The 23286-nt window shown below is 41.0% G+C and overlaps 1 protein-coding gene across 5 annotated transcripts in view; it reads right to left on the bottom strand.

Moving 5' to 3' along the window:
• Window positions 1–23286, bottom strand: part of cacna1bb (calcium channel, voltage-dependent, N type, alpha 1B subunit, b) — a 250495-nt gene that overhangs the window by 115090 nt on the left and 112119 nt on the right. For all 5 annotated transcript variants that reach the window (XM_078162190.1, XM_033647132.2, XM_078162191.1 and 2 more), the window contains exons 6-9: window positions 8989–9092; window positions 6446–6561; window positions 6232–6321; window positions 1684–1773 (exon numbers count right to left, since the gene is read on the bottom strand). In XM_078162190.1, the coding sequence (XP_078018316.1) occupies window positions 1684–1773; window positions 6232–6321; window positions 6446–6561; window positions 8989–9092 (400 nt within the window). The remainder of the gene's footprint in view (window positions 1–1683; window positions 1774–6231; window positions 6322–6445; window positions 6562–8988; window positions 9093–23286) is intronic.

Raw genomic sequence — 23286 nt, 5'->3', positions numbered from 1 at the left:
TGTATGATTTGTAAGATATCACACAAACCATTGTATGAGGTTACGTTGATATATTTTAAACTTAACACCAGGCAGAAAAGCAGTGTTTCACTGCCCTCTCTGGTTGAAAGCTCCAAGTCTGTTCTATCTCTTACGACAACCAATAGTGATGTCACAGTGTATTGGTCACACCCTGAAGTACATTTGTATATCAATGCGGCAATATGAGAAGTCAAACCAGCAAAACCAAGATGTTCAGCTGGTGTTAAGTTGCTCTTAAAAGACATTTAATACCACTTGGTAAACGTGAAGCTAGTGCCAAGAGTCTGTTAACTTAGCTTAGCATAAAAACCTCAATGCAGGGGTAAACAACTAGCAAAACAAATAAGCCTACCATTACTTCTAAATACAAATTATCTGAAATCTTTGGTTTGTTAATCCATACTGAGACCAGAACACAATAAGAAGTTGTGGTTTTACAGGGAGCTATGTGCTGGGGATATTTCTCTCTGGCACAGTGACCTCCTGCCTTCCTTTCAGCCAAGAAATAGTTCCAGCATGCAACTCCTTGTATAACCAGCCCGAACTGGGTTTGATTAATGTTCTTTTTTTTTTACCTGTAACGTGTTGTAAATTAATATTGTAGCTGCCTTATATTGATGTTTTGGAAGTTTTTGCTTTACAGAAATTAACAGTTTGTCCCATCTCCACCTGCTGATGCTGTATTCCTCCTAATATTGATTCATCCATGCTGCTTCAGACTCTTTTTCCACTATTTCGCAAGCTTTGCCAGGATTACCCTTGTGCCTTCAGTTATCAAAGAGTCCAAGGAGCCCAAGGTTTTCAAACAGAGGTGTAACAGTACAGTAGGGTAGGGTTCAATTCCACTTCACTTCTGCTAATAAGCACTGAAAGATGTTTGTGGCCAAAACTTTAACTGATTAAAGTAACAATAACTACCCAAGGGACAGAAAGAAGCGTAAAATCACCTAAACACTTCTTGAATTTTCCTCGCAGCTGCTCATTAAAAAATGTGCACCTAATACATTTGTGCCATTCAGCAGGACTGCAGGCATCATGTGTGAAACAAGTGAGATGAGAGACAAAAATTTGACTGTGCCGCGCATCTAATTCCCTTGGCACCTAATTTTACGGCAAACAGTCATGAGATGAGATAGGGGGGAAAAAAGTAGTGAAGGCAACAAAATGGTTTCAATTACCACGCTTGTGCTCTTCTCCAACCCACAGACAAGCAATTACATGTTGTCTTTGTGTGGGACCATGAAGTCCATTAATATTAAAAAGTCTAATTCTAATATGCTGCAGGTGATTCTCTCGCTATTTTAATGTAACAGTCTAATTAGAAAAGTTAATTATACTTCTTTTCCCTCAAGGTGATATGCCTCTGCAGCCAGGAGAAACAGTGTTAGGTCTCCGGGTCCAGATGGTGCTGAATCTGCTTCTGTAATGTACATTTTTTAAGTTTGTTTGAGATATTGAACAACATGTTTTATATTGCTGAGGTGACATGACACACTAATCTGATAAATGGAGACCAGAGAGTCAGAGGACATGGTTATGTTCATTGTAGAAGACAGGCTTTTATGGTGGCTTTTATCGTAAAGGTCGACGCTGTGAAGAGACAGCATGTGAAGGTCAGAGGTGAGGTGCTGGTGGCTGTGGAGAAATAGATGTCAGACTCACGAACAGAGGAGATGTCTGCGAATGGATCCTCCCCCTCCTCAGCACCGATCAAGTCGTTTTTACCTTTCTTGGCTTTGTTTCGTTTCAGGACTGTGAAGAGAAGCGCACAGACAGGAAGGGAAAATGTTCAGATATGAGTCTTAATATAAATAATGATGTAAGTGATAGCAATGTGGGAATGGTGCTGTCTGTTTTGCAAAATCTCTGGAAGTGAATAAGTCAATTATCGCAAGAAAAGCAAGCATTTTCAATGGAACGACCCTCATCCCAACGCAGGATATGTGTGTGTGTGTGTGTGGTGTGTGTGAAAGTGGAGGGGAGAGCTAATTGGAAACTATGAATAGCAGGCATCAATCATGTTTTTCATTTGGAGATTTTCTGCCTTCCTGCTTGAAGCCAGCCTTGGAATGAAAAACTGCCAGCGCAACATGAATGTGTTCGTCACGTGACCGGCTCCTCGTCACCTGAGTGGCGGGCTCATTCTCAAGATCTACAACCCCATATCTCTGCTCGAAAAGGCTGCTGGGAGGCAGAACCAGGCGGCGAAACGAATGAGGCTCTGAAACCGAGCAACACTTAGAAAATATCTGTCTTATCAAATCGTTTTGGACTGCTAAAGAAGCTTTTTTTTTTTTTCTTAAAATATGTGAAAACATTCTGCCAGTACAGCCGTGGATGTCAACTTATTTCCAGTTTAAACCAACTTGTTTCGAGAAATTTCTGGAAATGACTGTCCGTATCTTGAACCAAGACAGAATAAGGTGGCTCACAGCACTCGCAGGATTGCAAGGTTCATTTATAAATTATTTTAATGCATTGGCAGACTGTTTCACTCATTTTAAAATAAAACGTTAAGGACTTAACTAAAAAGCAAAAATGACTTGATAGGCAGAAAATTCAAGAATTAAGAAATAAAGCTGCAGAAAAAGTGTCTTTGCAGGTTTTTTAGGTACAAAATAAATAAAGAATATTGCAAAAACTATACACCTACCTACTACTTCTACTATGTTCACCCATCTTTAAAGAAGCAACAGACAGCATTTTTGCCTATATATATCATTATGAAAATGATGTGGGTTGCACAGGGTAGTATACACAGTAAAATCAGACTATCAGCATTTACATAGGTTACTTAATGGCTTTGCAATCTTTGCAATAAGCTTCTGCCACCAGGGATGAATTTTCGCGGAAAAAATCTGCTTTATGGCAGGAAACGCGTCATGTATTGCGAAACTGGTCGGTCAGCCAATCAGGAAAAACAAGAGTAAACCTCAGTCAGGCGTTCAAGAGATGGAGGGAGCTACGTGACCAAAGAGGCTTCAAAACAGATGTCCAGCTAGCTTTCTTTCTAATGGATCAGTAAGTAACACGGCTAAATGTTAGCTAGACCAGAGAGGACTGTACTGTACTGGCTGCTAGTTCATTCCTAGCTGGCCAGCATCGCAAATCGCCGCAACCAGGGACCGGGTAGCGAGTGTTGGTCGGCTGACATCCTTGTTGCCATTCTACGGCAGCCCTCGGACAGTGATTCTGGTATAATTATTTGCATTACTATTTGTTTTTTTCTTCAGATAAATCTGATAATTGTTGCTCGGTCTCTTTACTCATTGATTTAGTAGAGTGTCCACACACCTTCTCATTCTACATATACATAAAGGTATACTGGTGGCTTTACAGCCTACATTTTATTGATTATCTCTGATCCCCACGGTCAATTTGGTCTTTGCGACAGTGCGAGCAACACTGCTGATGCTAGGTGGTGCCAAGCTAAAAAAAAAAAACGAATTCTAGCTGTTGCCTCTTTAAATTAAATATCCAGCCTAAAGCATAATTTCTACAATTTTCCATGCACAAAGACAAAGTAAATGCTGGATAAATCGCTTTAGAAGAATAATAAAAATCACCTCTCCTGAGTCAGTCAGCTATGATTGGCACTTTGCTCCACTATTCCTACCTGTCATTCATCTGATGAAGGCCAACTGCATATCTTCTGCTCCAACAACATCAGAGCCGTTTCCCTACGTCTGTTGACTCAGACTCTTAAATCCCTAATATGAAACTAATTGAGAAAATAAGGCAGCTGGATGCTGTCACTTTACTGGAATCATCAGCATGTGTTTCCAGTGTGTGTCCATTTACGAGCAGATTTCCATGTGTGCGTGTGTGCGTGTGTGCGTATGCGTGTGCATGTGTGTGTGTGTGTGTGTGTGTGTGTGTTGGAGAGCGTGGTATAGTGAATTAACTTTAACAAATCCAATCAGACTAAAGCTGTAAATCCAACTAATTAACCCTTGCCTTCACACCAAGCCTGATGGACTGACCTCATTGGCAAGGCACAGAGACACAGAGAGACAGAGAGTGGTCCTTTTGAAATAAAGGCAACAAGAGTACAGAGTGGAAAACATGACTGCCACTCAAATCACTTGGTAAGTGCCAGTTATTTGATTAATGGTTGGCTGCATGGCTACATGGTTACAAACGGCACATTTTGCAGTTGCACAAATAAGGGTTAATGTAAAGCTGACAAATGATCGCACATTACATTTTATATGTTATAGTGTAATGTTAACTGTACCAAGACAGTACATTCCATAAAACTTCAATTTATAGCCCGGGCTATCATTTGCTAAAATCAATTAAATCAGCAGGCCTATATTTGGGACAGGCCTTTAATTTTTTTCACACAAAACTGTTGCTCAGCAAAGATGGGAAATACAATCAAACTGTTTATTTAAACCAGCATGAATATTACATGTTCACAAAATAATGCTTCAGATAATATATTGATTATCAATCATTACTCAAGGATTACGGCACCTGGCACTTCAATTTTATGCAAAACCCTCTGGATTCTTTTGATCTAAGGACCCGTATGGACTAAAGGAATATGAGTAACTTACAACGCAATTGAGGAATGGACACATACCGTAAAACTCTGAATATAAGTCGCACTGGCATATAAGTCGCAGTCTATTTTTTAAGGTCTCAAACAGGGAAAACAAGGTTTTATATTACTATTTGTTAATAAAAACGTTATACAAGTTATTCCTACACTGTTTCCCTTTATTTTTAATTTGAAACACATTCAAAACACAATAACCTCTTAAGCAGCTTTGGTTACTTTTCAGATTGCAATTATCCAAACAACCTCTTCAGGAAATAAAATTACGGTATAACAACATCTGAGTCATAAAAATGAGTTTAAATTAACGTTAAACTTCTTTTTTCTTTTTTAAGAAGACAGCATTACAGTACCTTATTACAGTGTGGGCTGTAACTATACATGCTTACTCAAATCCCAAAAACGAATGAGTTTAAATTACTACGTAGCATAGGGTGACCATATTTTGATTTCCAAAAAAGAGGACACTCAGCTGGCCACGACATAGCCTACTTAAATGATACTCGCAGTTTACTCAAAGATGCCTTATAATTTTAATATATTTAAAATGTATATGTATGGATAGAAAATTCAGTTATATTACAAAATAATATCTCTCAAAGACAGAAATTCAGACAGGCCCCTATAGGGGACACATACACACACTAGAGTGTGGCGATCTGAGCCCGATGGTACCCGACGGGTCGGGCCGGGTTTGGTCAAAAATGTAGCTATAAATTGTATTCGGGCTCGGGTCGGATTTGGTCAGCTTTCAGTGAAAATGTAGTGTTAAAAATAAATAAAATTCTATTGTCTGTCCTGTTTATTGCTTGGGCACTGTTATTTACGTGACAACACCTGAACACAACACACACAGACACACATTGGCTGTTTGTTTCTACCTCTCCCCTCGCTACAAGTCTCGGACCTCCAGCCGCCCGCCTCCGCCTTGATTAAACGCTGAAAATAAAATAAAAGAGGGAGACAGGTTTTTCCTATTTTATCTTATTTTGTTTTATTTCTCCCTCTCCTCTGGCTAGAAGCGTCGGACCTCCCGCCTCCCACTCCCGTCTCAAACACGGAGGTCTCCCTCTCCGCAGCTGAGCACCCACGGCGCACGCCCGGCCTGTTAAATAGCCTGTAACCACTGTGTGACACAAACTCAGTGCTTTGGTCATTAAATAATGTCGGGCTCGGTTCGGGTTCAGACAGAAATATGCTGCCCGTGCCGCACTCTAACACACACACACACACACACACACAAACACACGGAAAACCGGACATTATCATCACTTTATAACAGGGAGGGGAACCAGACACATCTCCAGAAGAAATAATACATGAGCTCAAAGACACGTCTGGTTCCAAGGTGAGCATTTCTACCTAAAGCTCAAAATTTCCAGTTATATGTCAACAAAGACTAGGTATTGGTGCACTTTGGACAATAATCATGTCAGTACAGTCTGTCTGAGACTCAATTAAACCTCCACTCCAAAGGTAGAAGAGAACCAGATCACATTCATGACTGATGATTTATGCATAGCACACTGATGCTGTGAAAAATCTATTATTAGGTGGAAATGATGAATTGTACCTCCTGTGGTGGTGGACCATGTTAAAGCAGGCAGCACATACTCAGCCTTTTTTTTTTTTTTTTTTTTTTTTACCTGGAAGGTTTTGTTTCCTCTTGTACCACGCACCATCCAGTGGGGACTTCTCCTCTGCAATCTCATCCTCCTCCTCCAGCAACACCTCCTCTGCAGCAGGAGAGAGAGAGAGAGAGAGAGAGAGAGAGAGAGAGAAAGGAGTGAGGGACTTTTTTTTTAACAATTTGTCATGTTATTTTAACGCAACAAACACTGTTTCAGAGATGAGTCTAACCTGCTTTGCAGATCCACTCCAAGTATCCGGTGAGCTCTCGTTCGATCTGCTGCTGCCTCCGAAGCTTCAGGAACTCCTGCCTCTTCTCCACACGTTCTCTCTCTTTGGCAAACTCTCTGTTGAAACATATACACACACACACAGAGGGAATAAATAGATGTTTTATCAAATTTGGCAACATGGATTTATAGCTCTTTTTTTTTTCTCTGTGTCAGACATCTGCCAGGAGAGAACCTGCTATGTGCATCCCAAGCAACAAACAGGATTATGTGAATAAAAAGACCAACTAGAGACCATATTGACAACAATCCACAACTTAAAACGAACATAGGCCAGGGGCATAAATTGAGCATAGCGTTACTTCAGGCAGCTCACATCCCAGCTACATCAGCTGATCTCAAAACAGCCCAATCAACTGATGGAGCAGCTGATTAATAGAATGTAGTCCAGCTGATAGATCACATGATTCCTTTCTATGCAACAAATTGGCAAATCTCATTCAGGACGCCCTAATTAAACTGTGCTGGCCTGCCTACTGTTGCTGCTTCCTCTGCAAGCCACTTTGCAACCTACCTCCACCCCAGCTCCTCCTTTTCATGTTGTGTCTGACTTATCAATGTCATTTCTGTTTGTCATTGATGCTGCTCTGTTCTGTTGCTGGGAGGTCTTTGCTACTGCTCTCCCTGCCTTAGGCTTTCCATGTAGGCACATGGAAGGGCAGAGAGGTTTGCTCTTTCTGCCACAGGCTTTCCTCGTTTGCACATGGAAGGGCAGAGAGGTGTGCTCTCTCTGCCTGAGGCTTTCCACGTAGGCAGGTGGAAGAGGCTTTCTGGTAGGCCCGTAGGCAGAGGGGCCCCAGAACAGAGCCATACTACCAAATATAATACTGCAAATGGAAATAAAGGTTTCTCTGACTAAAGTTTTCCTGACTTTCTACCACCCTACTTCCAGCATCACTGCTCAGATCACATCCATCCTCAAACTCTGCCTTTACTGTGATCTCAACTACACACTAAAATTTTGTGACTGCATCTTGTGTGGTTATGACACTATCAAAGTGACACAATCATCCAATGAGGGAAAGACAGGCATATAAACACCTGCCAAAGTACTTCAAAGCACTGCTGGGGTAGTAACTGCAACAATAGTTGACTCCAGGACCACATTCTGCTATGATGACACACACACAGACTCACAAGGTGAAAACAATACCAGCCCAGCTGTTGTGAGCGGTAGCAAATTTGTGAGACACTGCATCATGGGAGTGGAGGAAATAGAGGTTCAAGCATCTTATTAACTGGAGTTCAGGCAACAGCAGGGCAGCTGTTGAGGGCAAGTAAGAGGAAAAAGGCCACTGGCAAAGCTGATGCTGAAACTTATGAGCACTGAAATGTGTGGATGCAGAGGGAAGGCAGTGGAGTGTGATGTAGTGACAAGACAGATCAGAGATGCATCACATGAAGGACTTAAAACAGCATACTGTAAGTAATTTCATATAGAGATAGCAATGTATATTTTGTGCAGGAAAGTCAATTAAAAAGAATTTTAAATAAAATGAACAGATTAGAAGTTAATTCAAGGAGTTGTTTGAAAATTTGGGAAATACGCTTTGTTTTCTTGTCAAGAGTTAGATGAGTAGAGTAATACTACTCTCATATCTGTATGCTAAACATAATAAATTTTATCATAACAACCGACTCTTAAAGACCATAAATGAAAGTGACCCAACAGTGATGGGAGACAATATTTTTCTTTCACTGTGTTGTGTTTCTATCAAAAATTTGATCTGAATGATCTGATTCTGACTACATTTGCTGGTAAAGTTAGCTTAGCCTCAGTGCTTTCATTACAGAACCGAAAAATACGTTAGTAAAAATACACTGATGAAACATATGATGGACAGTAACTGTACAAGCATCATCTTGCGATACAGGTTTTTTTATTTTTTGTGACCACACATGTTTGCTGTCATCCAGATTTTGGGGAGACAAGCGGCTGTGAGTCACAGCAGGTCGAGAGAGGCTCTTTGCGACCGCAGACACAATGAGATGGGCAGATGTCAGATCCAGAGGACCAGGATGATTAAAGCCACAGAGCCAGGTCTTTTCATGACATGAGAGGATGACAGGGACACGTAATGAGGGACAGAGAGTAAAAATGAGGAGTGTGAGGTGATGATGGGGAGAAGCATATCAATTACTCACCTTGTGTTACGCTGAATACATGAAGAAAACATTGTTTTTCTAGCTTGCCAATGCAAATTTTATAAATGCAAATATATATATTTTATAAGTTAAAAAAAATCTAGTTTTTTTTTTTTTTTTTACCATTATGTGTTATTGATCTACTGTTACACAGTTTTAACACACAAACTAAACCAAACTTAACTTTCTTACTGACAAATGAAAATGCAGCACAGATTATTGACAATCTTGAATCAGTCATTTGGTTATTTGGATTCATAATTAATTAATTAATTAATTATGATGTGATCCTTTGAGCAGACCTAGTATATGTGTATATATACTTTGGAGTTGACTTACCCAGACAGGACACCAAGCACCAGGTTGAGCATGAAAAAGGAGCCAATGATGATGAGAGGGATGAAGTAGAGCCAGTTCCAGGTGTTTCCTGCTACGTCATTGGTCTAAACACAAAAACACACCAAGAAGAATGTAAGATTAAAAGTAAGCCATTATATCACACACATTACACCCAGCACACATACAGTATATAGTTAATTTGTCTGCATATCATCAATAATGTGTAAGCAGTAGATGTTCACATTCAGCGTGCCATTTCCTGGTAAACAGGTGAAGTGTGAAACTGAACACAGGAAGACAAAAACCCAAAGACTCAGCAGTATAAATACAATCCTGTACTATCAGAGTCTTCTTTTCTATCCTTTTTAATTAACTTATGTAATGTTTCATCACTATATACTGTACCCTATGTATTTGAATGGAGTTAGAAAGAGTCGTTTTAGTGAGAAATGGCAGATAAACATGATATAAAATAGAGATGGAAATTTGTTTGTTTTTGACTATATAAATGGGTGTCATCCTACTTGCCCATTTCCCATCCACAGCTGTAAATAACACATTTCTCACAAACTTATCAGACTGAACAAAAACTTTTGCCGACTTGTCTCATTACAAAACTATTAACAACTTTTCAATTTGAAAAAAAAAGCAATTAAAACAGTGTCTCCGTTGTCTCTGTGAGTTTCCTACCACACAAAATGTCCCACTAACAACAAGCTCAGGCTGCTATCACGCTAAAACACGAGTTACAGCTCAGACACATCCACTTTTTATAAACTGTCCACAGACAAATAGACACACACACACGCACGCAGAGAGTTAACTGCTGTTGCACAGTAGCTACGTCCATTATTATATACAGTCTATGGGTAAGAAACAGGTAACCTTGGGGGTCTTTCGGAGTACAGCACTGAGCATGTGAGATTCTTTTAAAATTTTAATTTAAAAATATTATTCATGCGTAGTTCCCAAAATAATTATACTATAATAAGTTCAATTAGAAAATGTAAATGTAAGGTCGATAAACCACATTTTATATTCAGTATTTCAATCATTAAATGCTGTAAACTGTAAATTGCTGCAACAAACACAATCACATTTTGTTTGTTCAATGTGTTCCTACATTTTAACTTGTCAGTACAGGTGTTACTAATAACATTAATGACGGCTCCGTTCTATCCAAGCGTCCCAGTAAACCACGACAGTGTGACAGTAAACCAGCATGCACAGCAGCAGGACCCTAAAACTGAAGGAACTAAATGGAAGCCAACAACTTGACTGTTAACTGCCTGGATCAGCACCCTCCATGTCTGAGAGCACTCCCACACAGCGGCCTGTTAGCGGGGGACAGACCTGCAGACTGATGGCCTGCATGAGGCACAGTGACATTTTGCAGACACCAGTGTCGGAGTGCTGCTACATGCTGGCTGTAATTGTGATAGGAGGTTGAGGGCGGCTGAATCAGCAGGCTGGAGATCTATATTATGCACCCAAATATGGGAGATAAACGCACACATACAGCAGCACACCCTCTGTTGCAGCTGTCCGATGATACACCAGGATAAATGGCTGGCTCAAGCTTCTTGCTCAACATCAATTCTTTTTTTGAAAAGCCCTACATCTCACTAGGTCTTTCTTTGTGTTTCAATTGTTTTACCATGAACATTACATGGACATCTTCTCCTCTTCTTCCTCCCTCAATTTAGTGAATGTCAATGAAGCATAATGAAATGTTCAACAGTTTGGAGAGAATCTATGTCAATCTTATGTCTGTGCATTAAGTATGAAGCTGCAGCCAGAAGATGTTAGCCTAGCTTAGCAAAAGACTCAAATCATGGGGGAAAAGTGGCCTGGCTCTATCGAATGTCCAAAAATACATCTACCATCACACCTAAAGCTGATTAACAGCTGATTAACAAGTTGTATCTTGTTGGTTCAACCCATACAAAAGCCAGGCGCTGTGACTGCAGCACCCTAAAGTTTGGTCACCACAATGAGGTTTGCTCTTCAGCCTGCAACTTTAGTTTTTGGTTCAGTCTCATCGCCACCACCATTAGCGTTGTTCTGTCCCAAGTTGTCAAAGTGATGTGTGTAAATATGATATGTTCTGTATCTGTGCTCAGAATGAGGTAACATTCAACTCTGGTTTCTGTTTGCAGTAGCAGATATTTTACTTCTCTCTCTGGGGAGCTCTGGATGCCTGGTGTGGAGGAGAAACTGAAGTTGCGTCAGCTTTCAGTCCCAGAGTCAGACTTTTCTCTCCTGTTGACACGGCCTTAATTCTTCAGCTGACTGCTCAGGCTGAGTTCATTTGAGCTTGTGCAAATGTTTTACAGATTCTGAAACATGGCGAGGTCTCTGCGGCGGAAGAGTCCCTGGGTTTCTCAGATTGAAGAGGTTGAACAAGCTAAATGCAATCGAGCACACGCAATCTGATGTTGCACGACTCGTCAGGACAGTTAGAACTGTTTTTGGTTGTTTCTTTTCAAAAGGAAAAATTAGGAATTAATCAGTGTCTATTTTGAATATTACTTTGACTATTGGAATATGTGAAACTTAAAAAAAAACATGAAAAAAGGATTTTAAAAATCAATTTGCAGCTTTTTAAAAATCAGCAGCTGTTTTGCATTTTATCCACATTTATGTCAGTCCTTTTCAATCGCTAAGACACATTTCATGAAATTATGCCCCATTTCCCAAAACTCTAAATACAAATCCATAACTGCACACTCATTTTCACAAACTTAAAACCCCAATGTCAGAACCAAACTCTCCACTGACAACATAATCTTGTTAAATATTGGATGGATCAGTTCAAAACACTGCTGACAAAATGTTTAATGAAATAATTTGGTGCTTTGCAAAATCACAGGACTGACTATACAGAAAACCTTCAGGAACAGCCCAGTGAAAGAAATCCAAAAACAGTACTCTCATATAGTCTCAGAGTGGAAAGGACTACTGCTGTAGGCTGCAGACCTTTGCAATGTCACACTGACAACACATAGTAAGACTCCATGAACAGTAAAATATCCAATTTCTGTGTGTTCTCATCCTCACATCTCAGGTCAGGGTCACATCAACATCACACATTATGTTAAATCTTGCCAGGCAGTGATGCTGGTGCTTTCATTTCATATAGAGACTGCCTGCCTATTCGGGTTTGAATTTTCTTCAAACGGATGTCATTAGTGGGAATCACCATGTTCACCAAGGCTGTCTCCTGCTCAGCTGTTAGGAGTCTCAGCCTGCCTCCAAAGGATGAACCCTCTCAGTTACTGATCTTTGGCCATCCATCACTGTGATTCAGCCTATATGCACTAAACCATTAGATGTATCATATTACTAACAAGGCATATGACCTGAGAGCACGGACAATGGATGCAACAGTGTTACAGCTTGGATTGGGTTGCACTGGCTGTCCAGCTTCTCTCACAGTCATCTCATGTATGTTTTGTCATATGGATTGTCTTTGGACACGCCTTGAGGCCTATTTATTGACCCATGCAGTTCTGACTGATGTGTTAAGAATTTTGAGGCATAGTAGTTGCACCTGGGGAAATGTGTGGTATTGAGTTTAGGTTGTGATGACTTGAATTGGTTATCTTGAGTGTGTATGTTTTCTGTATGAGTGCAATGCAGGATTTATTTGGCTACTTTTGTGTAAGGTTTTGCAGATGTGTCTTTCTTTTACATGGTGTTATGATTTAGGATGGTTAGTTAATAGGCCCAGTTATAGTGTGTTAGCAATCAAGAATGAGAACATAAATGGCCAGTGTCATCATGAAATGCTGTTGATCTAGTACAATAATTCAGACTGGGATGACGCTATGATGACATCAGTACAATAACCCAGGAGAACACTGACCCTTCGCTAAGTCCCACTCCCAGATGCAAACTGGCCAATCATAACATAGCATCAGGCCGGCTCAGACCAGGGTCCAACAACAACACAGCTGTGCTCCATTGACTCTAATGCAATCACTTCAGATTTCCTTATGTTGTGCCTGGGGCACGTCGTGTATTAATGATACTCGTTACCTGGAGAGGTTGGAGAAAGATATAGGTTTCTTCCCTGTTACAAAACCAAAATCAAACGCTGAAAAGTGTAGGGTTAGCTAGCTAGCTACTGAAGATATAGCCTACTGAATGTATACACATGCTGCTTTTGCTTTTTAATGATTATAACAGTGAAACAAAGGCCGACCCTGCTGTACAGAAACCAGTGAAGCGAAGCAGGGAAACTTTGCTGATATTCAACCAGCTCTGTGTCATGGCAGTGTGTGCAGATGAATGTTGTTTGACTTTCCGTACGGTGGTGGAAGTCAGGGTGCTGGCAACAGCACGGGGGCGAAGCCAAACACTGTTCATCTGCACACACTGTGATGCCACACAGCTGGTTCAATATCAGCAAAGTTTCCCTTTATATTCATTGTCTTGTGTGGTGATCAGCAGTGATGTGGTGGTTCACTTTTACACTGTGATCTGTAGCCTATAGTTCGGCTTTAGCCTCTAAATATCTTCGTCTTTTTAACCTGTTTTAGAAGAGAAGAGAAGAGAAGAGAAGACCTGTGCCGTGGCCCCAGGGCAGAATGGAAGGACATCCATCACTTCGATTTATCATATGTCACTTCTGGATGGAGGGTGTGATCCAGTATTCTATATAACAAACAGCCTCTGGCACCGTCAGGCAGACACATCTGTGCTTCCATTTACATTTAATTTATATATTTAGGCCTAAGATGCATGGATGTCGGAACTATTTTCTGAGAGGGGGGGCGGGATTTTTGTTGGGAGGGGTGGGGGAAGCACGCACACGTATCAATGATTAAGGATTTGATTTGAAGTTATTTTATAATAACATGCAGTTATAAGAGAACTAGAATGGATGAACACGGCACCTTTATTGTTAAGAAAATTAAACTTTGATAACTAAATCAAACCATTTAAGGAACACAACAGCATTTGTAACCTTGAATGAAAAAAAGAAAAGTGTGCGCTCCTGACTCAGGGCTTTCATGCATTTCCAAAAGTGGGCCTTCTCTCAGTTGACCTACTGATGAAGATTTTAAGCAGGGTTGAGACATCGCTTTCATCCATAAGGTCACTGTGAGCGTTCATAATGGCCAAATGTGTTAGTCTCTCCTGCGTCATGGTGTTGCGCAGCCAGGTTTTCAGCCTGCGCGAGGCTGAGAAAGAGCGCTCGGATGCCGCGACAGATATGGGCAGGGCCAGACAGAGCTTAATGAGCTTCTCCACCTCCGACAGCATGGAGCAGGTTTGGGGCTGCAAGGTTTGCAGGATGGACACAACATCCTGGATGCCAAGGCTACTGTATGTAGTCAGGCAGGTTGCATATCACATCAAAAGCATAGATCTACGCATTAATGATATGAAAGAGATAAATGTAAGTCAGACAAATTGAGGTTAAATTCAGATCCTTTATTTTTTAAAAGCGTAATGCAGTGGGTAGGGAGGCTGGGGTGCGGATGGGAGGGGGTGCGGTAATTATTCCTACCTTTTACTCAACTAATATAATATACAATACACCAGTGGCTGAAGTCAAAATCAAGAACTAACACACAGAATAAATTCCTTTATGTCTCTTTTGCAAATTACACCATATACAAAGATGTAAAAGGCAGTTTTCACACTATATTTTACAGAATTTTGTATGTAAAAATCACCACATCCCACAATGTGTCTCCACACAGCCCTACATTGGACGCCACCTCAAAGTGCACTGAGTTTGGAGCCATGCAATGAGATTAAAGCACACTGTGTGCACAGCAAGAGAGCAAATAGAGGGCATATGGCAATCAAGGCCACTGGCTATACTAATTTAGTTCATTACAAAACTGCTGATGCGCACGATGTTGCCTTTAGCAGTGCTTCTAATGACCCCATATGTTGTTTAAGTACAATGGGATGTCAGAAGGAAACAAATACTAGAGTAAATGTAGTTATGAGTAAAAGGTTTAAGTACAGAAACTCTGAAATAGTTATATGCAATCCAACACAGAGGCTTATGATGATACTCGAACTTGTTTAAAAACTGTATACCAGCCGTTATAAGCTAAAAACAATTGGTTAAAAAATGGGACTGAAAAATGAAGCTCCATTCTGGACATGAAAAAATCATTACACCCCAAAAAGTTGCCTCCGACATTCTGATGATATTGAAAAACAAACTTTAGTGACTTATATCCACTGAGCTTTATGTTTTTATATGAGTTCACTTTATATCGTTATTCCACCTCTGTTATTCCCATGAGTCATCGCTGGCTGACTGCTCTGTACGATCAGTGAGGAAAAAGCAAACGCTGCCACATAATTTGGAGCCATGCATCATGCAGTTGTGGTGTGACAGTATACTCCCACTCTCAGCTTACAGCGCTGCCACCACACGCACACACGCACACACATTTTCTCTGATTCCAATGGAAGCCTGCTGAGATGAAGACAGCCACTCTGAATCAATTCCACCGCTCCTTACAGTCCTGAAACTCTCACCACAAGCAGCGCTGACTGTGCTCAACAGCTCTGGTGGAACAGGGAGCAAAAGGTCCTCAGAGAGCTGCTCAGAGACGAAGAATATATCAAAACAGTTTAAAATGAATTTGAGGTTGTTATCATCTCTCTCAGAGTCGACTATTCATCTCTTTTGATGGTGAATTAATTTGCTGCAGGCTAATTTTAGTGATATTTAATCATCCAGTTTGACTTGACATAAATGTGGACACAAAGTACTCAGTGAGTCTCACAGGCTAAAGTCTGTTATCCAGGGCGGTACATTAAAGCTGTAGTTACTAACGCTTATACAAAGGAATAAGTTTGTTAAATCCTCTTGATACCCTGCGTCCCCATATGAGGACATCACATTTTGGGTTTACTGGACCTAATATGTAATTCTGCTTAACTTAGACCTGTTGTCCTCGCTCATGGACATTTTTTTGTGCCATGTCGTGGTAGGAAGAGCACAACACACTAATCTGTGTAAAAACAAGATGGCAACAAACTGTCACTGTAGCCGTACAGTATTATATGACACAGATAGTCTGTGATTAAAAAATTATGTTCCTCCTCTGTCTCCAAGTGCTTCTACTGGCATTTTCAAGAACTAACTGAGCCTGAACAAAAACAGCCAATCAGTGCGGAAGAGTCTCGAGCGCAGTGCTCATGAACTAGGCAAAGCTGATGAAATACAAATCAAGACTCTGTTACTGCACTGCCTATTTCTTGCCTCTATAATATTTTCAGAAACATATTTCAGTGTACTGTTTAGCTGTAAAAAAGAGAGTTTGTGAGCCACAACAAACTTTGTCATATTATAGCTGAACTACACTCAAATATGTTTCTGAAAACGTTTGAGGTGAGAAATGAGCAGTGTAGTGACAGAGTCTTGATGCATAATTGATCCGTGGTGCCTAGTTTGACAATTTGGCCGCAGTTCTGATTGCACTGATTGACAGCTACGTTAGCAACTCCTCAGCTCTCATTGGTTGTTTTTGTTGAGGCACGGTGGATTCTTGCAAATGCCACTAGAAGCACTATGAGGAGAAAGAGAAAAATGTTTTTTTTCCCCCAGAGATTATCTGTATCATCTACTATGATTAGGATGTAGTGACTGTTTCAGCCAAAAATTTCAGAAACATATTTTTATAAAAGTTACCAACTAAAGTTTAAGGCCTTTAATCAAAGACTGTATAAAATAGGGGACACTGCTACTGATGTCACCCCCCAAATTCAGCATTTCAGCCGTCGCCTTTTTTTTTTTTTTGAGCCGGAAGTGACTATATTTGCATGATAGGGTGGAACTGTAGAAAAGTAAGGGGGTAGATCTGACTCATAAACTGTGGTGATACCTCGCAGACAGCCTGTCACTCAAAGCGACCCCACTCTTAATTATGCACAACTTAGAGCCTTATTAAAATGTAAACTGGTGAGTAATATAAATATAGGCACTCCAGAACATGCACGCAACGACTGTGCCCTGAGATAAACAGAGTTCAACTTTTGGAGTGCAGCAGCACACACCACATGTCATGTGATGAGGAAAAAACAATCACTACCGGCAGATATATTTCTCTTCCTCCCTAAATATCAGTCTGTGGTAAATATGGAGAAGAAGTTGATAATTTTAGAGCTTTACATCTGTCCCACGGACAATATTTTTGGCCCAATACACACTTACAAAACAATGCCTGAAAGAAGATCAGCTCTGCACTTAGGATTTCTGGTAAGCTGGCCATGATACATTGCTGATTATGGTCACTTAGCAACCTCAGACGCAACCTGCCTCCACGCTCCTTAAAGTTGGCACAGAGTAGCGTCCAATGCCAGACTTTGCATTTTCCAGGTGGCCAAAGACGCAGCATGTGTACAGCCCCTAAGAAACTAATTTTGAGAACAAAACAAATATTCATAATCTACCAAAGTCATTTCTCTTGAAATTTAAATCTCGTTTCAAGTATGAAAAAAACTAGCATGTGCATGCTTTTAACTTGTGTGGCCAGATGTGTCGCTACAGGCAAACACAGACAGATGCACATGCATGTCCACAATTACTTTGATATTGAGACTTCGGTTAGCTACAGTACATCCAATGAGGTTCAAGGATTCATACACAGCCACAACTGAATGTTCACACTGTATCTAACTGTCCCTCTGAGCGGCTCTATTTTTACGAGATTTTGACAAGCACAAGACGTCAGCTTGACAAGGTCAAGGTGCACCTGCCTCTGTGATTGTCACGGCTCTAATGAAGTGAGACGAAAAGGTGCCTGTGACCTCAAGCATCTCACACATACACACATTAAACCACACAGCCTTAGGCACAGATCTCAATCAATGGATGCCACGATGTGAAATTTTAATCCATTTTAACCAACACTGTTAAAACCTGTGCTCCCATGTAGGTCCCATCACTTGTAGTAGGAGCTGATTGAGACAATATTTCAAGGGATTTGAATACAACACTCAAATGAGAGCAAATACAATAATAATTGACGTTAAGCTTGAACATGACACAGCAGAGGTAATTAGGGCCACATCTAATTCGACAGCAGCCGTCGGGTCTCCAAGAGAGACAGAGGAAATGTAATAAAATCACGGGGCATGAAACTAAGATTGCCACATTATCTACGCTGAGAAACCACCCACACACCCTGCTGCTGCTACAACGGTGTCACTTCCCCGCTGACTGTCTCAGAGCTAAAGCAGCATTCGGAGTGTGAATCAGTGCAAGCCTTTGCCATCTTTTGTGGATCACTGTCATGGCATTTCTGCTTTAAGAGAGTGTGTAGTGGAGACAGATGGGCATGGTGGGATAAGATGGTAACTAAGTTACTAAGTCTTGTGTTTTAAAGTTCATGCAAGTGTCTTAAGATAAACTGTACATAGAATGGCCTTAATATTTTAGTTTTTTATTACATTTTATTGGGTTTTTTCACAATTTGAAGTAAGTTATGAACAAAAGCAAAAGTAGTGGGATGCTTTTGTTGTTTTTCTAAAACCTCATGGGAAGAAGTTCGGGATGGATGGTTGGGTAAAAAAGGTGTGACTTGATCTTTATCTAACCAAGTAGACATTTTTTTAATCCTACCACCGATATTTCTCCATCCTTGACCAAAGCAGGACACAAGGGACTCCAATGAGAGGATGACATCAGAATTACCAAGTCAGATCTTGATCTAGTTGCAGCCAGCTGGTGATAACATGTCAACAGTATCTAAAATGGGATCTGAAGGTGAGAATGAAGGTGAACATGTTCCGTGCTCGAGAGAGATAAATGATATGGCATGTTCCGTTCAGTCCCAGAGGCAATTCAGATCATTTATCGTGTGCAACTGTTGATAAACAAAAATCGCAAAGGAAAAGACAAAGCGCGATCATGCCTTCAGTAATCTGTCATATTCATATAACGATCAAGTTTTCACCTTGAGCACTGACTGTTACTATCACAACAAGAGAAATTTAGTGGTTGTAGATGAGAGAGGAAGTACGAAGGGAAATCTAGCAAATGGCAGAAGAATGTAGAAGGATATTTCTCATTATTTTTCTCTGCGTGGGTAGCTTAAACATCTGGATGCCACCATAATCTGGCCTCCACCATTCTGGAGTTGCATATCTGTGACACCCACTGAATGGTTTAGCCGCTAAAGACGACACTGACGGGAGAATATTTTGCTCTGCAGCAGCCGGCAACATTATGAGCATTAGCATAAGCCGAAATCTCTCTTCATTTGCACTCCCTTCCCTTTTCCTCTGCTTCGCTCGTGATTAAAACATCAAGCAGGAGCATGGACTCAGTTTGGTGACATTCTCTCCTTCCCAGGCTCTCTCGCTGGGTGTGAAGACTTGGATTGCATCATGCACCAGGACTTACTAATTGCTTACACGACCACAGCAGGTACTACACTGTTGTTTTTCTGGTGAGGAAAGTCCCTCGACAACACAAAACCTCTCCCAATCAAATAGATGCAAGTGCCACACCATGCAGGATACCTTGTACCTATGTGTAGAATACCACATTAGAAGTGTACGTACATCCATTTAGATTGATTCAATCAACGATCCAATATTATTGAGGCAAAGTGAAAACACTGATACATATTGTCGTCTTTTATCCGGATTTTTGGGGGACATTTTGTATGCTTTTATTGAGAGACAAAGACAGGTATTAAAAGGGAGAGAAAGACAAGTACCTTCAGCCAAGGGCCTCGGGCCAGACTCACACCACAGCCCCTGTCCTAAGAGCTCAGTCTTAATGGTGCACATTCCAAGCACACCTCCTTCCTAAACACTCAAACACTGCTAGCGTCCTAGAACCAGGCAGACAATGGCAAGCAGCCAAGAAAAAAACAATGAGGATATTTTATTGTATCGTCTCTAATCATTTGCAAGCCCCTGAAATCAACTGTATTGTGGCAGACTTGGTGATATCAGCAAATATTGGATTATTGTCCAAAGAACTGAAAAAATATTATAAATTGACGAAACCTGTGATTTACACCCCTACAACACATTAGCGAGAGACCAACCATAAACAGCACTAAATAGATGCGGGGGGTGGGGGGCAGAGTTGGTGTAAGCATGTCATTAAAGGTTCCGGTGACATCATTAATAATGAAACAGGAAACAGGATTGATCTGGTAATAAATTAGTCCCAGGCCAAAACTGCATTTTAGTGCTACTTCCATTTGTGAGCATCTCAGAGTCTCTCATTGGCTTCAAATACTAATTGCACCTTTTTTCAGAAAAACCAGGGCTACTTGAAAATGAAAATGTATTTGATTTTAGTCATATTCAAGATTTATGATGGATTATATACACATGCAGAATGTAGGCATTAAGAAAAAGGAGGGTTGGGGATGGAATACAAGTAACACCATAACATATTTCAGATACAAAATATGAGTTAATGTACAGTACAGGCCAAAAGTTTGGACACACCTTCTCATTCAATGCGTTTTCTTTATTTTCATGACTATTTACATTGTAGATTCTCACTGAAGGCATCAAAACTATGAATGAACACATGTGGAGTTATGTACTTAACAAAAAAAGGTGAAATAACTGAAAACATGTTTTATATTCTAGTTTCTTCAAAATAGCCACCCTTTGCTCTGATTACTGCTTTGCACACTCTTGGCATTCTCTCCATGAGCTTCAAGAGGTAGTCACCTGAAATGGTTTTCCAACAGTCTTGAAGGAGTTCCCAGAGGTGTTTAGCACTTGTTGGCCCCTTTGCCTTCACTCTGCGGTCCAGCTCACCCCAAACCATCTGGATTGGGTTCAGGTCCGGTGACTGTGGAGGCCAGGTCATCTGCCGCAGCACTCCATCACTCTCCTTCTTGGTCAAATAGCCCTTACACAGCCTGGAGGTGTGTTTGGGGTCATTGTCCTGTTGAAAAATAAATGATCGTCCAACTAAACGCAAACCGGATGGGATGGCATGTCGCTGCAGGATGCTGTGGTAGCCATGCTGGTTCAGTGTGCCTTCAATTTTGAATAAATCCCCAACAGTGTCACCAGCAAAACACCCCCACACCATCACACCTCCTCCTCCATGCTTCACAGTGGGAACCAGGCATGTGGAATCCATCCGTTCACCTTTTCTGCGTCTCACAAAAACACGGCGGTTGGAACCAAAGATCTCAAATTTGGACTCATCAGACCAAAGCACAGATTTCCACTGGTCTAATGTCCATTCCTTGTGTTTCTTGGCCCAAACAAATCTCTTCTGCTTGTTGCCTCTCCTTAGCAGTGGTTTCCTAGCAGCTATTTGACCATGAAGGCCTGATTGGCGCAGTCTCCTCTTAACAGTTGTTCTAGAGATGGGTCTGCTGCTAGAACTCTGTGTGGCATTCATCTGGTCTCTGATCTGAGCTGCTGTTAACTTGCGATTTCTGAGGCTGGTGACTTGGATGAACTTATCCTCAGAAGCAGAGGTGACTCTTGGTCTTCCTTTCCTGGGTCGGTCCTCATGTGTGCCAGTTTCGTTGTAGCACTTGATGGTTTTTGCGACTCCACTTGGGGACACATTTAAAGTTTTTGCAATTTTCCGGACTGACTGACCTTCATTTCTTAAAGTAATGATGGCCACTCGTTTTTCTTTAGTTAGCTGATTGGTTCTTGCCATAATATGAATTTTAACAGTTGTCCAATAGGGCTGTCGGCTGTGTATTAACCTGACTTCTGCACAACACAACTGATGGTCCCAACCCCATTGATAAAGCAAGAAATTCCACTAATTAACCCTGATAAGGCACACCTGTGAAGTGGAAACCATTTCAGGTGACTACCTCTTGAAGCTCATTGAGAGAATGCCAAGAGTGTGCAAAGCAGTAATCAGAGCAAAGGGTGGCTATTTTGAAGAAACCAGAATATAAAACATGTTTTCAGTTATTTCACCTTTTTTTGTTAAGTACATAACTCCACATGTGTTCATTCATAGTTTTGATGCCTTCAGTGAGAATCTACAATGTAAATAGTCATGAAAATAAAGAAAACGCATTGAATGAGAAGGTGTGTCCAAACTTTTGGCCTGTACTGTATACCGTTACAGTTACATATTTAGTTACTGTCCCAGAAATAGTTACTGTCTTTAAAAAATAGAAGGGATTACTTTATTTCTTTTTGCTTCATGTGCTCTAACACTGTGTCCTAAGTGAATGCAACGTAAGCAAGCATCAGCGACAGAATAAATCAAAGTTTGATTGCACTGGTTTCTATAGGACTGTTCTGACTGGCCGCAAGCAAGGCAGTGCTGCCGTTTTGAACTGTTGTCAGATGCCCTGTTTGTATTTATTCCTGTTGCTCACCTTGAAAGCTCTGCAATCAATGAGGAGGGGCTGATTTCTGAAGGAATTATCGATATGATACCTCCTCATTTAAAGCAGTTGTGCGGAACTTTTCGTTTTCGTTGATTATAGTGCCCCTTTGGTCGAAGCGGTATCACACCCACAGCCTGGTGTCGTAAAATTCCGACTGCAGCCGGCAATTACAGCATGCATTTGTTTTGGAGAGCGAGAGGATTAACTAACGTCAGGTCAGTCCAAGTAATTAGTGGAAACAGCAAAATGACTTAGTAAATTCTCCTGTCGTGTTTCTGTTCTGATCTAATCTAATCTGTTGTGTATTTTGAGCTACTAAGGCTACCGTAGTAGTGTGAGCCTCAAGTTATTCTAGGTAATGTAGTAACTGTTGTTGTGCTACTGGAAACAATGAGAAGCAGCCGTGTACGTTCGGTGTAAGGAGGAATAAACAGTTAACAAGTCATCTGCTGAGTCCACATTATTATGTGAAAAGAATACTCCGACGATTCGGGAGTTATGCCCTTTCTCTATCATTTTCATATTGAGACAACATGATGGATATCTTGGCGCTTGTAGGTGGTCAGTACATCTTGCGCGGAGGGATACACCGGTGAGCAACAGCTGCAGCTGGCTCTGGGACAGGTACGCTAGGTCACTCGGTAAAAGCAAACAAAGAGACGACACGGACGATATTACTCACCCGACTGAAAGCTGTCCATCAGCTCCTGCAGACCTTGGGCGTTTTTTCCAGTTCATCTTAGGAACATGAAAAAAAGTTTCAATCACGCCAGGATTAGTGATTGCTGTAAAGTTTTCACTCCTTGTGATGCACTCTCTGCGGCGGTTTTCCTCCCGATGATATATCTCCCCAACGATGGTAGCACCAAGGGGGCGGAGGATTCAGCCTCTCTTCTTGCCTGCTCAGCATCCAACACATGGAGTTCCTCATCTGTGTACCCGGCTCAAACAGTTACGGCTC

Source organism: Epinephelus lanceolatus, chromosome 19 (assembly GCF_041903045.1).
Source record: "Epinephelus lanceolatus isolate andai-2023 chromosome 19, ASM4190304v1, whole genome shotgun sequence".
NCBI classification, from domain to species: Eukaryota; Metazoa; Chordata; class Actinopteri; order Perciformes; family Serranidae; genus Epinephelus; species Epinephelus lanceolatus.
This window is presented reverse-complemented; position numbering and strand designations above follow the sequence as displayed.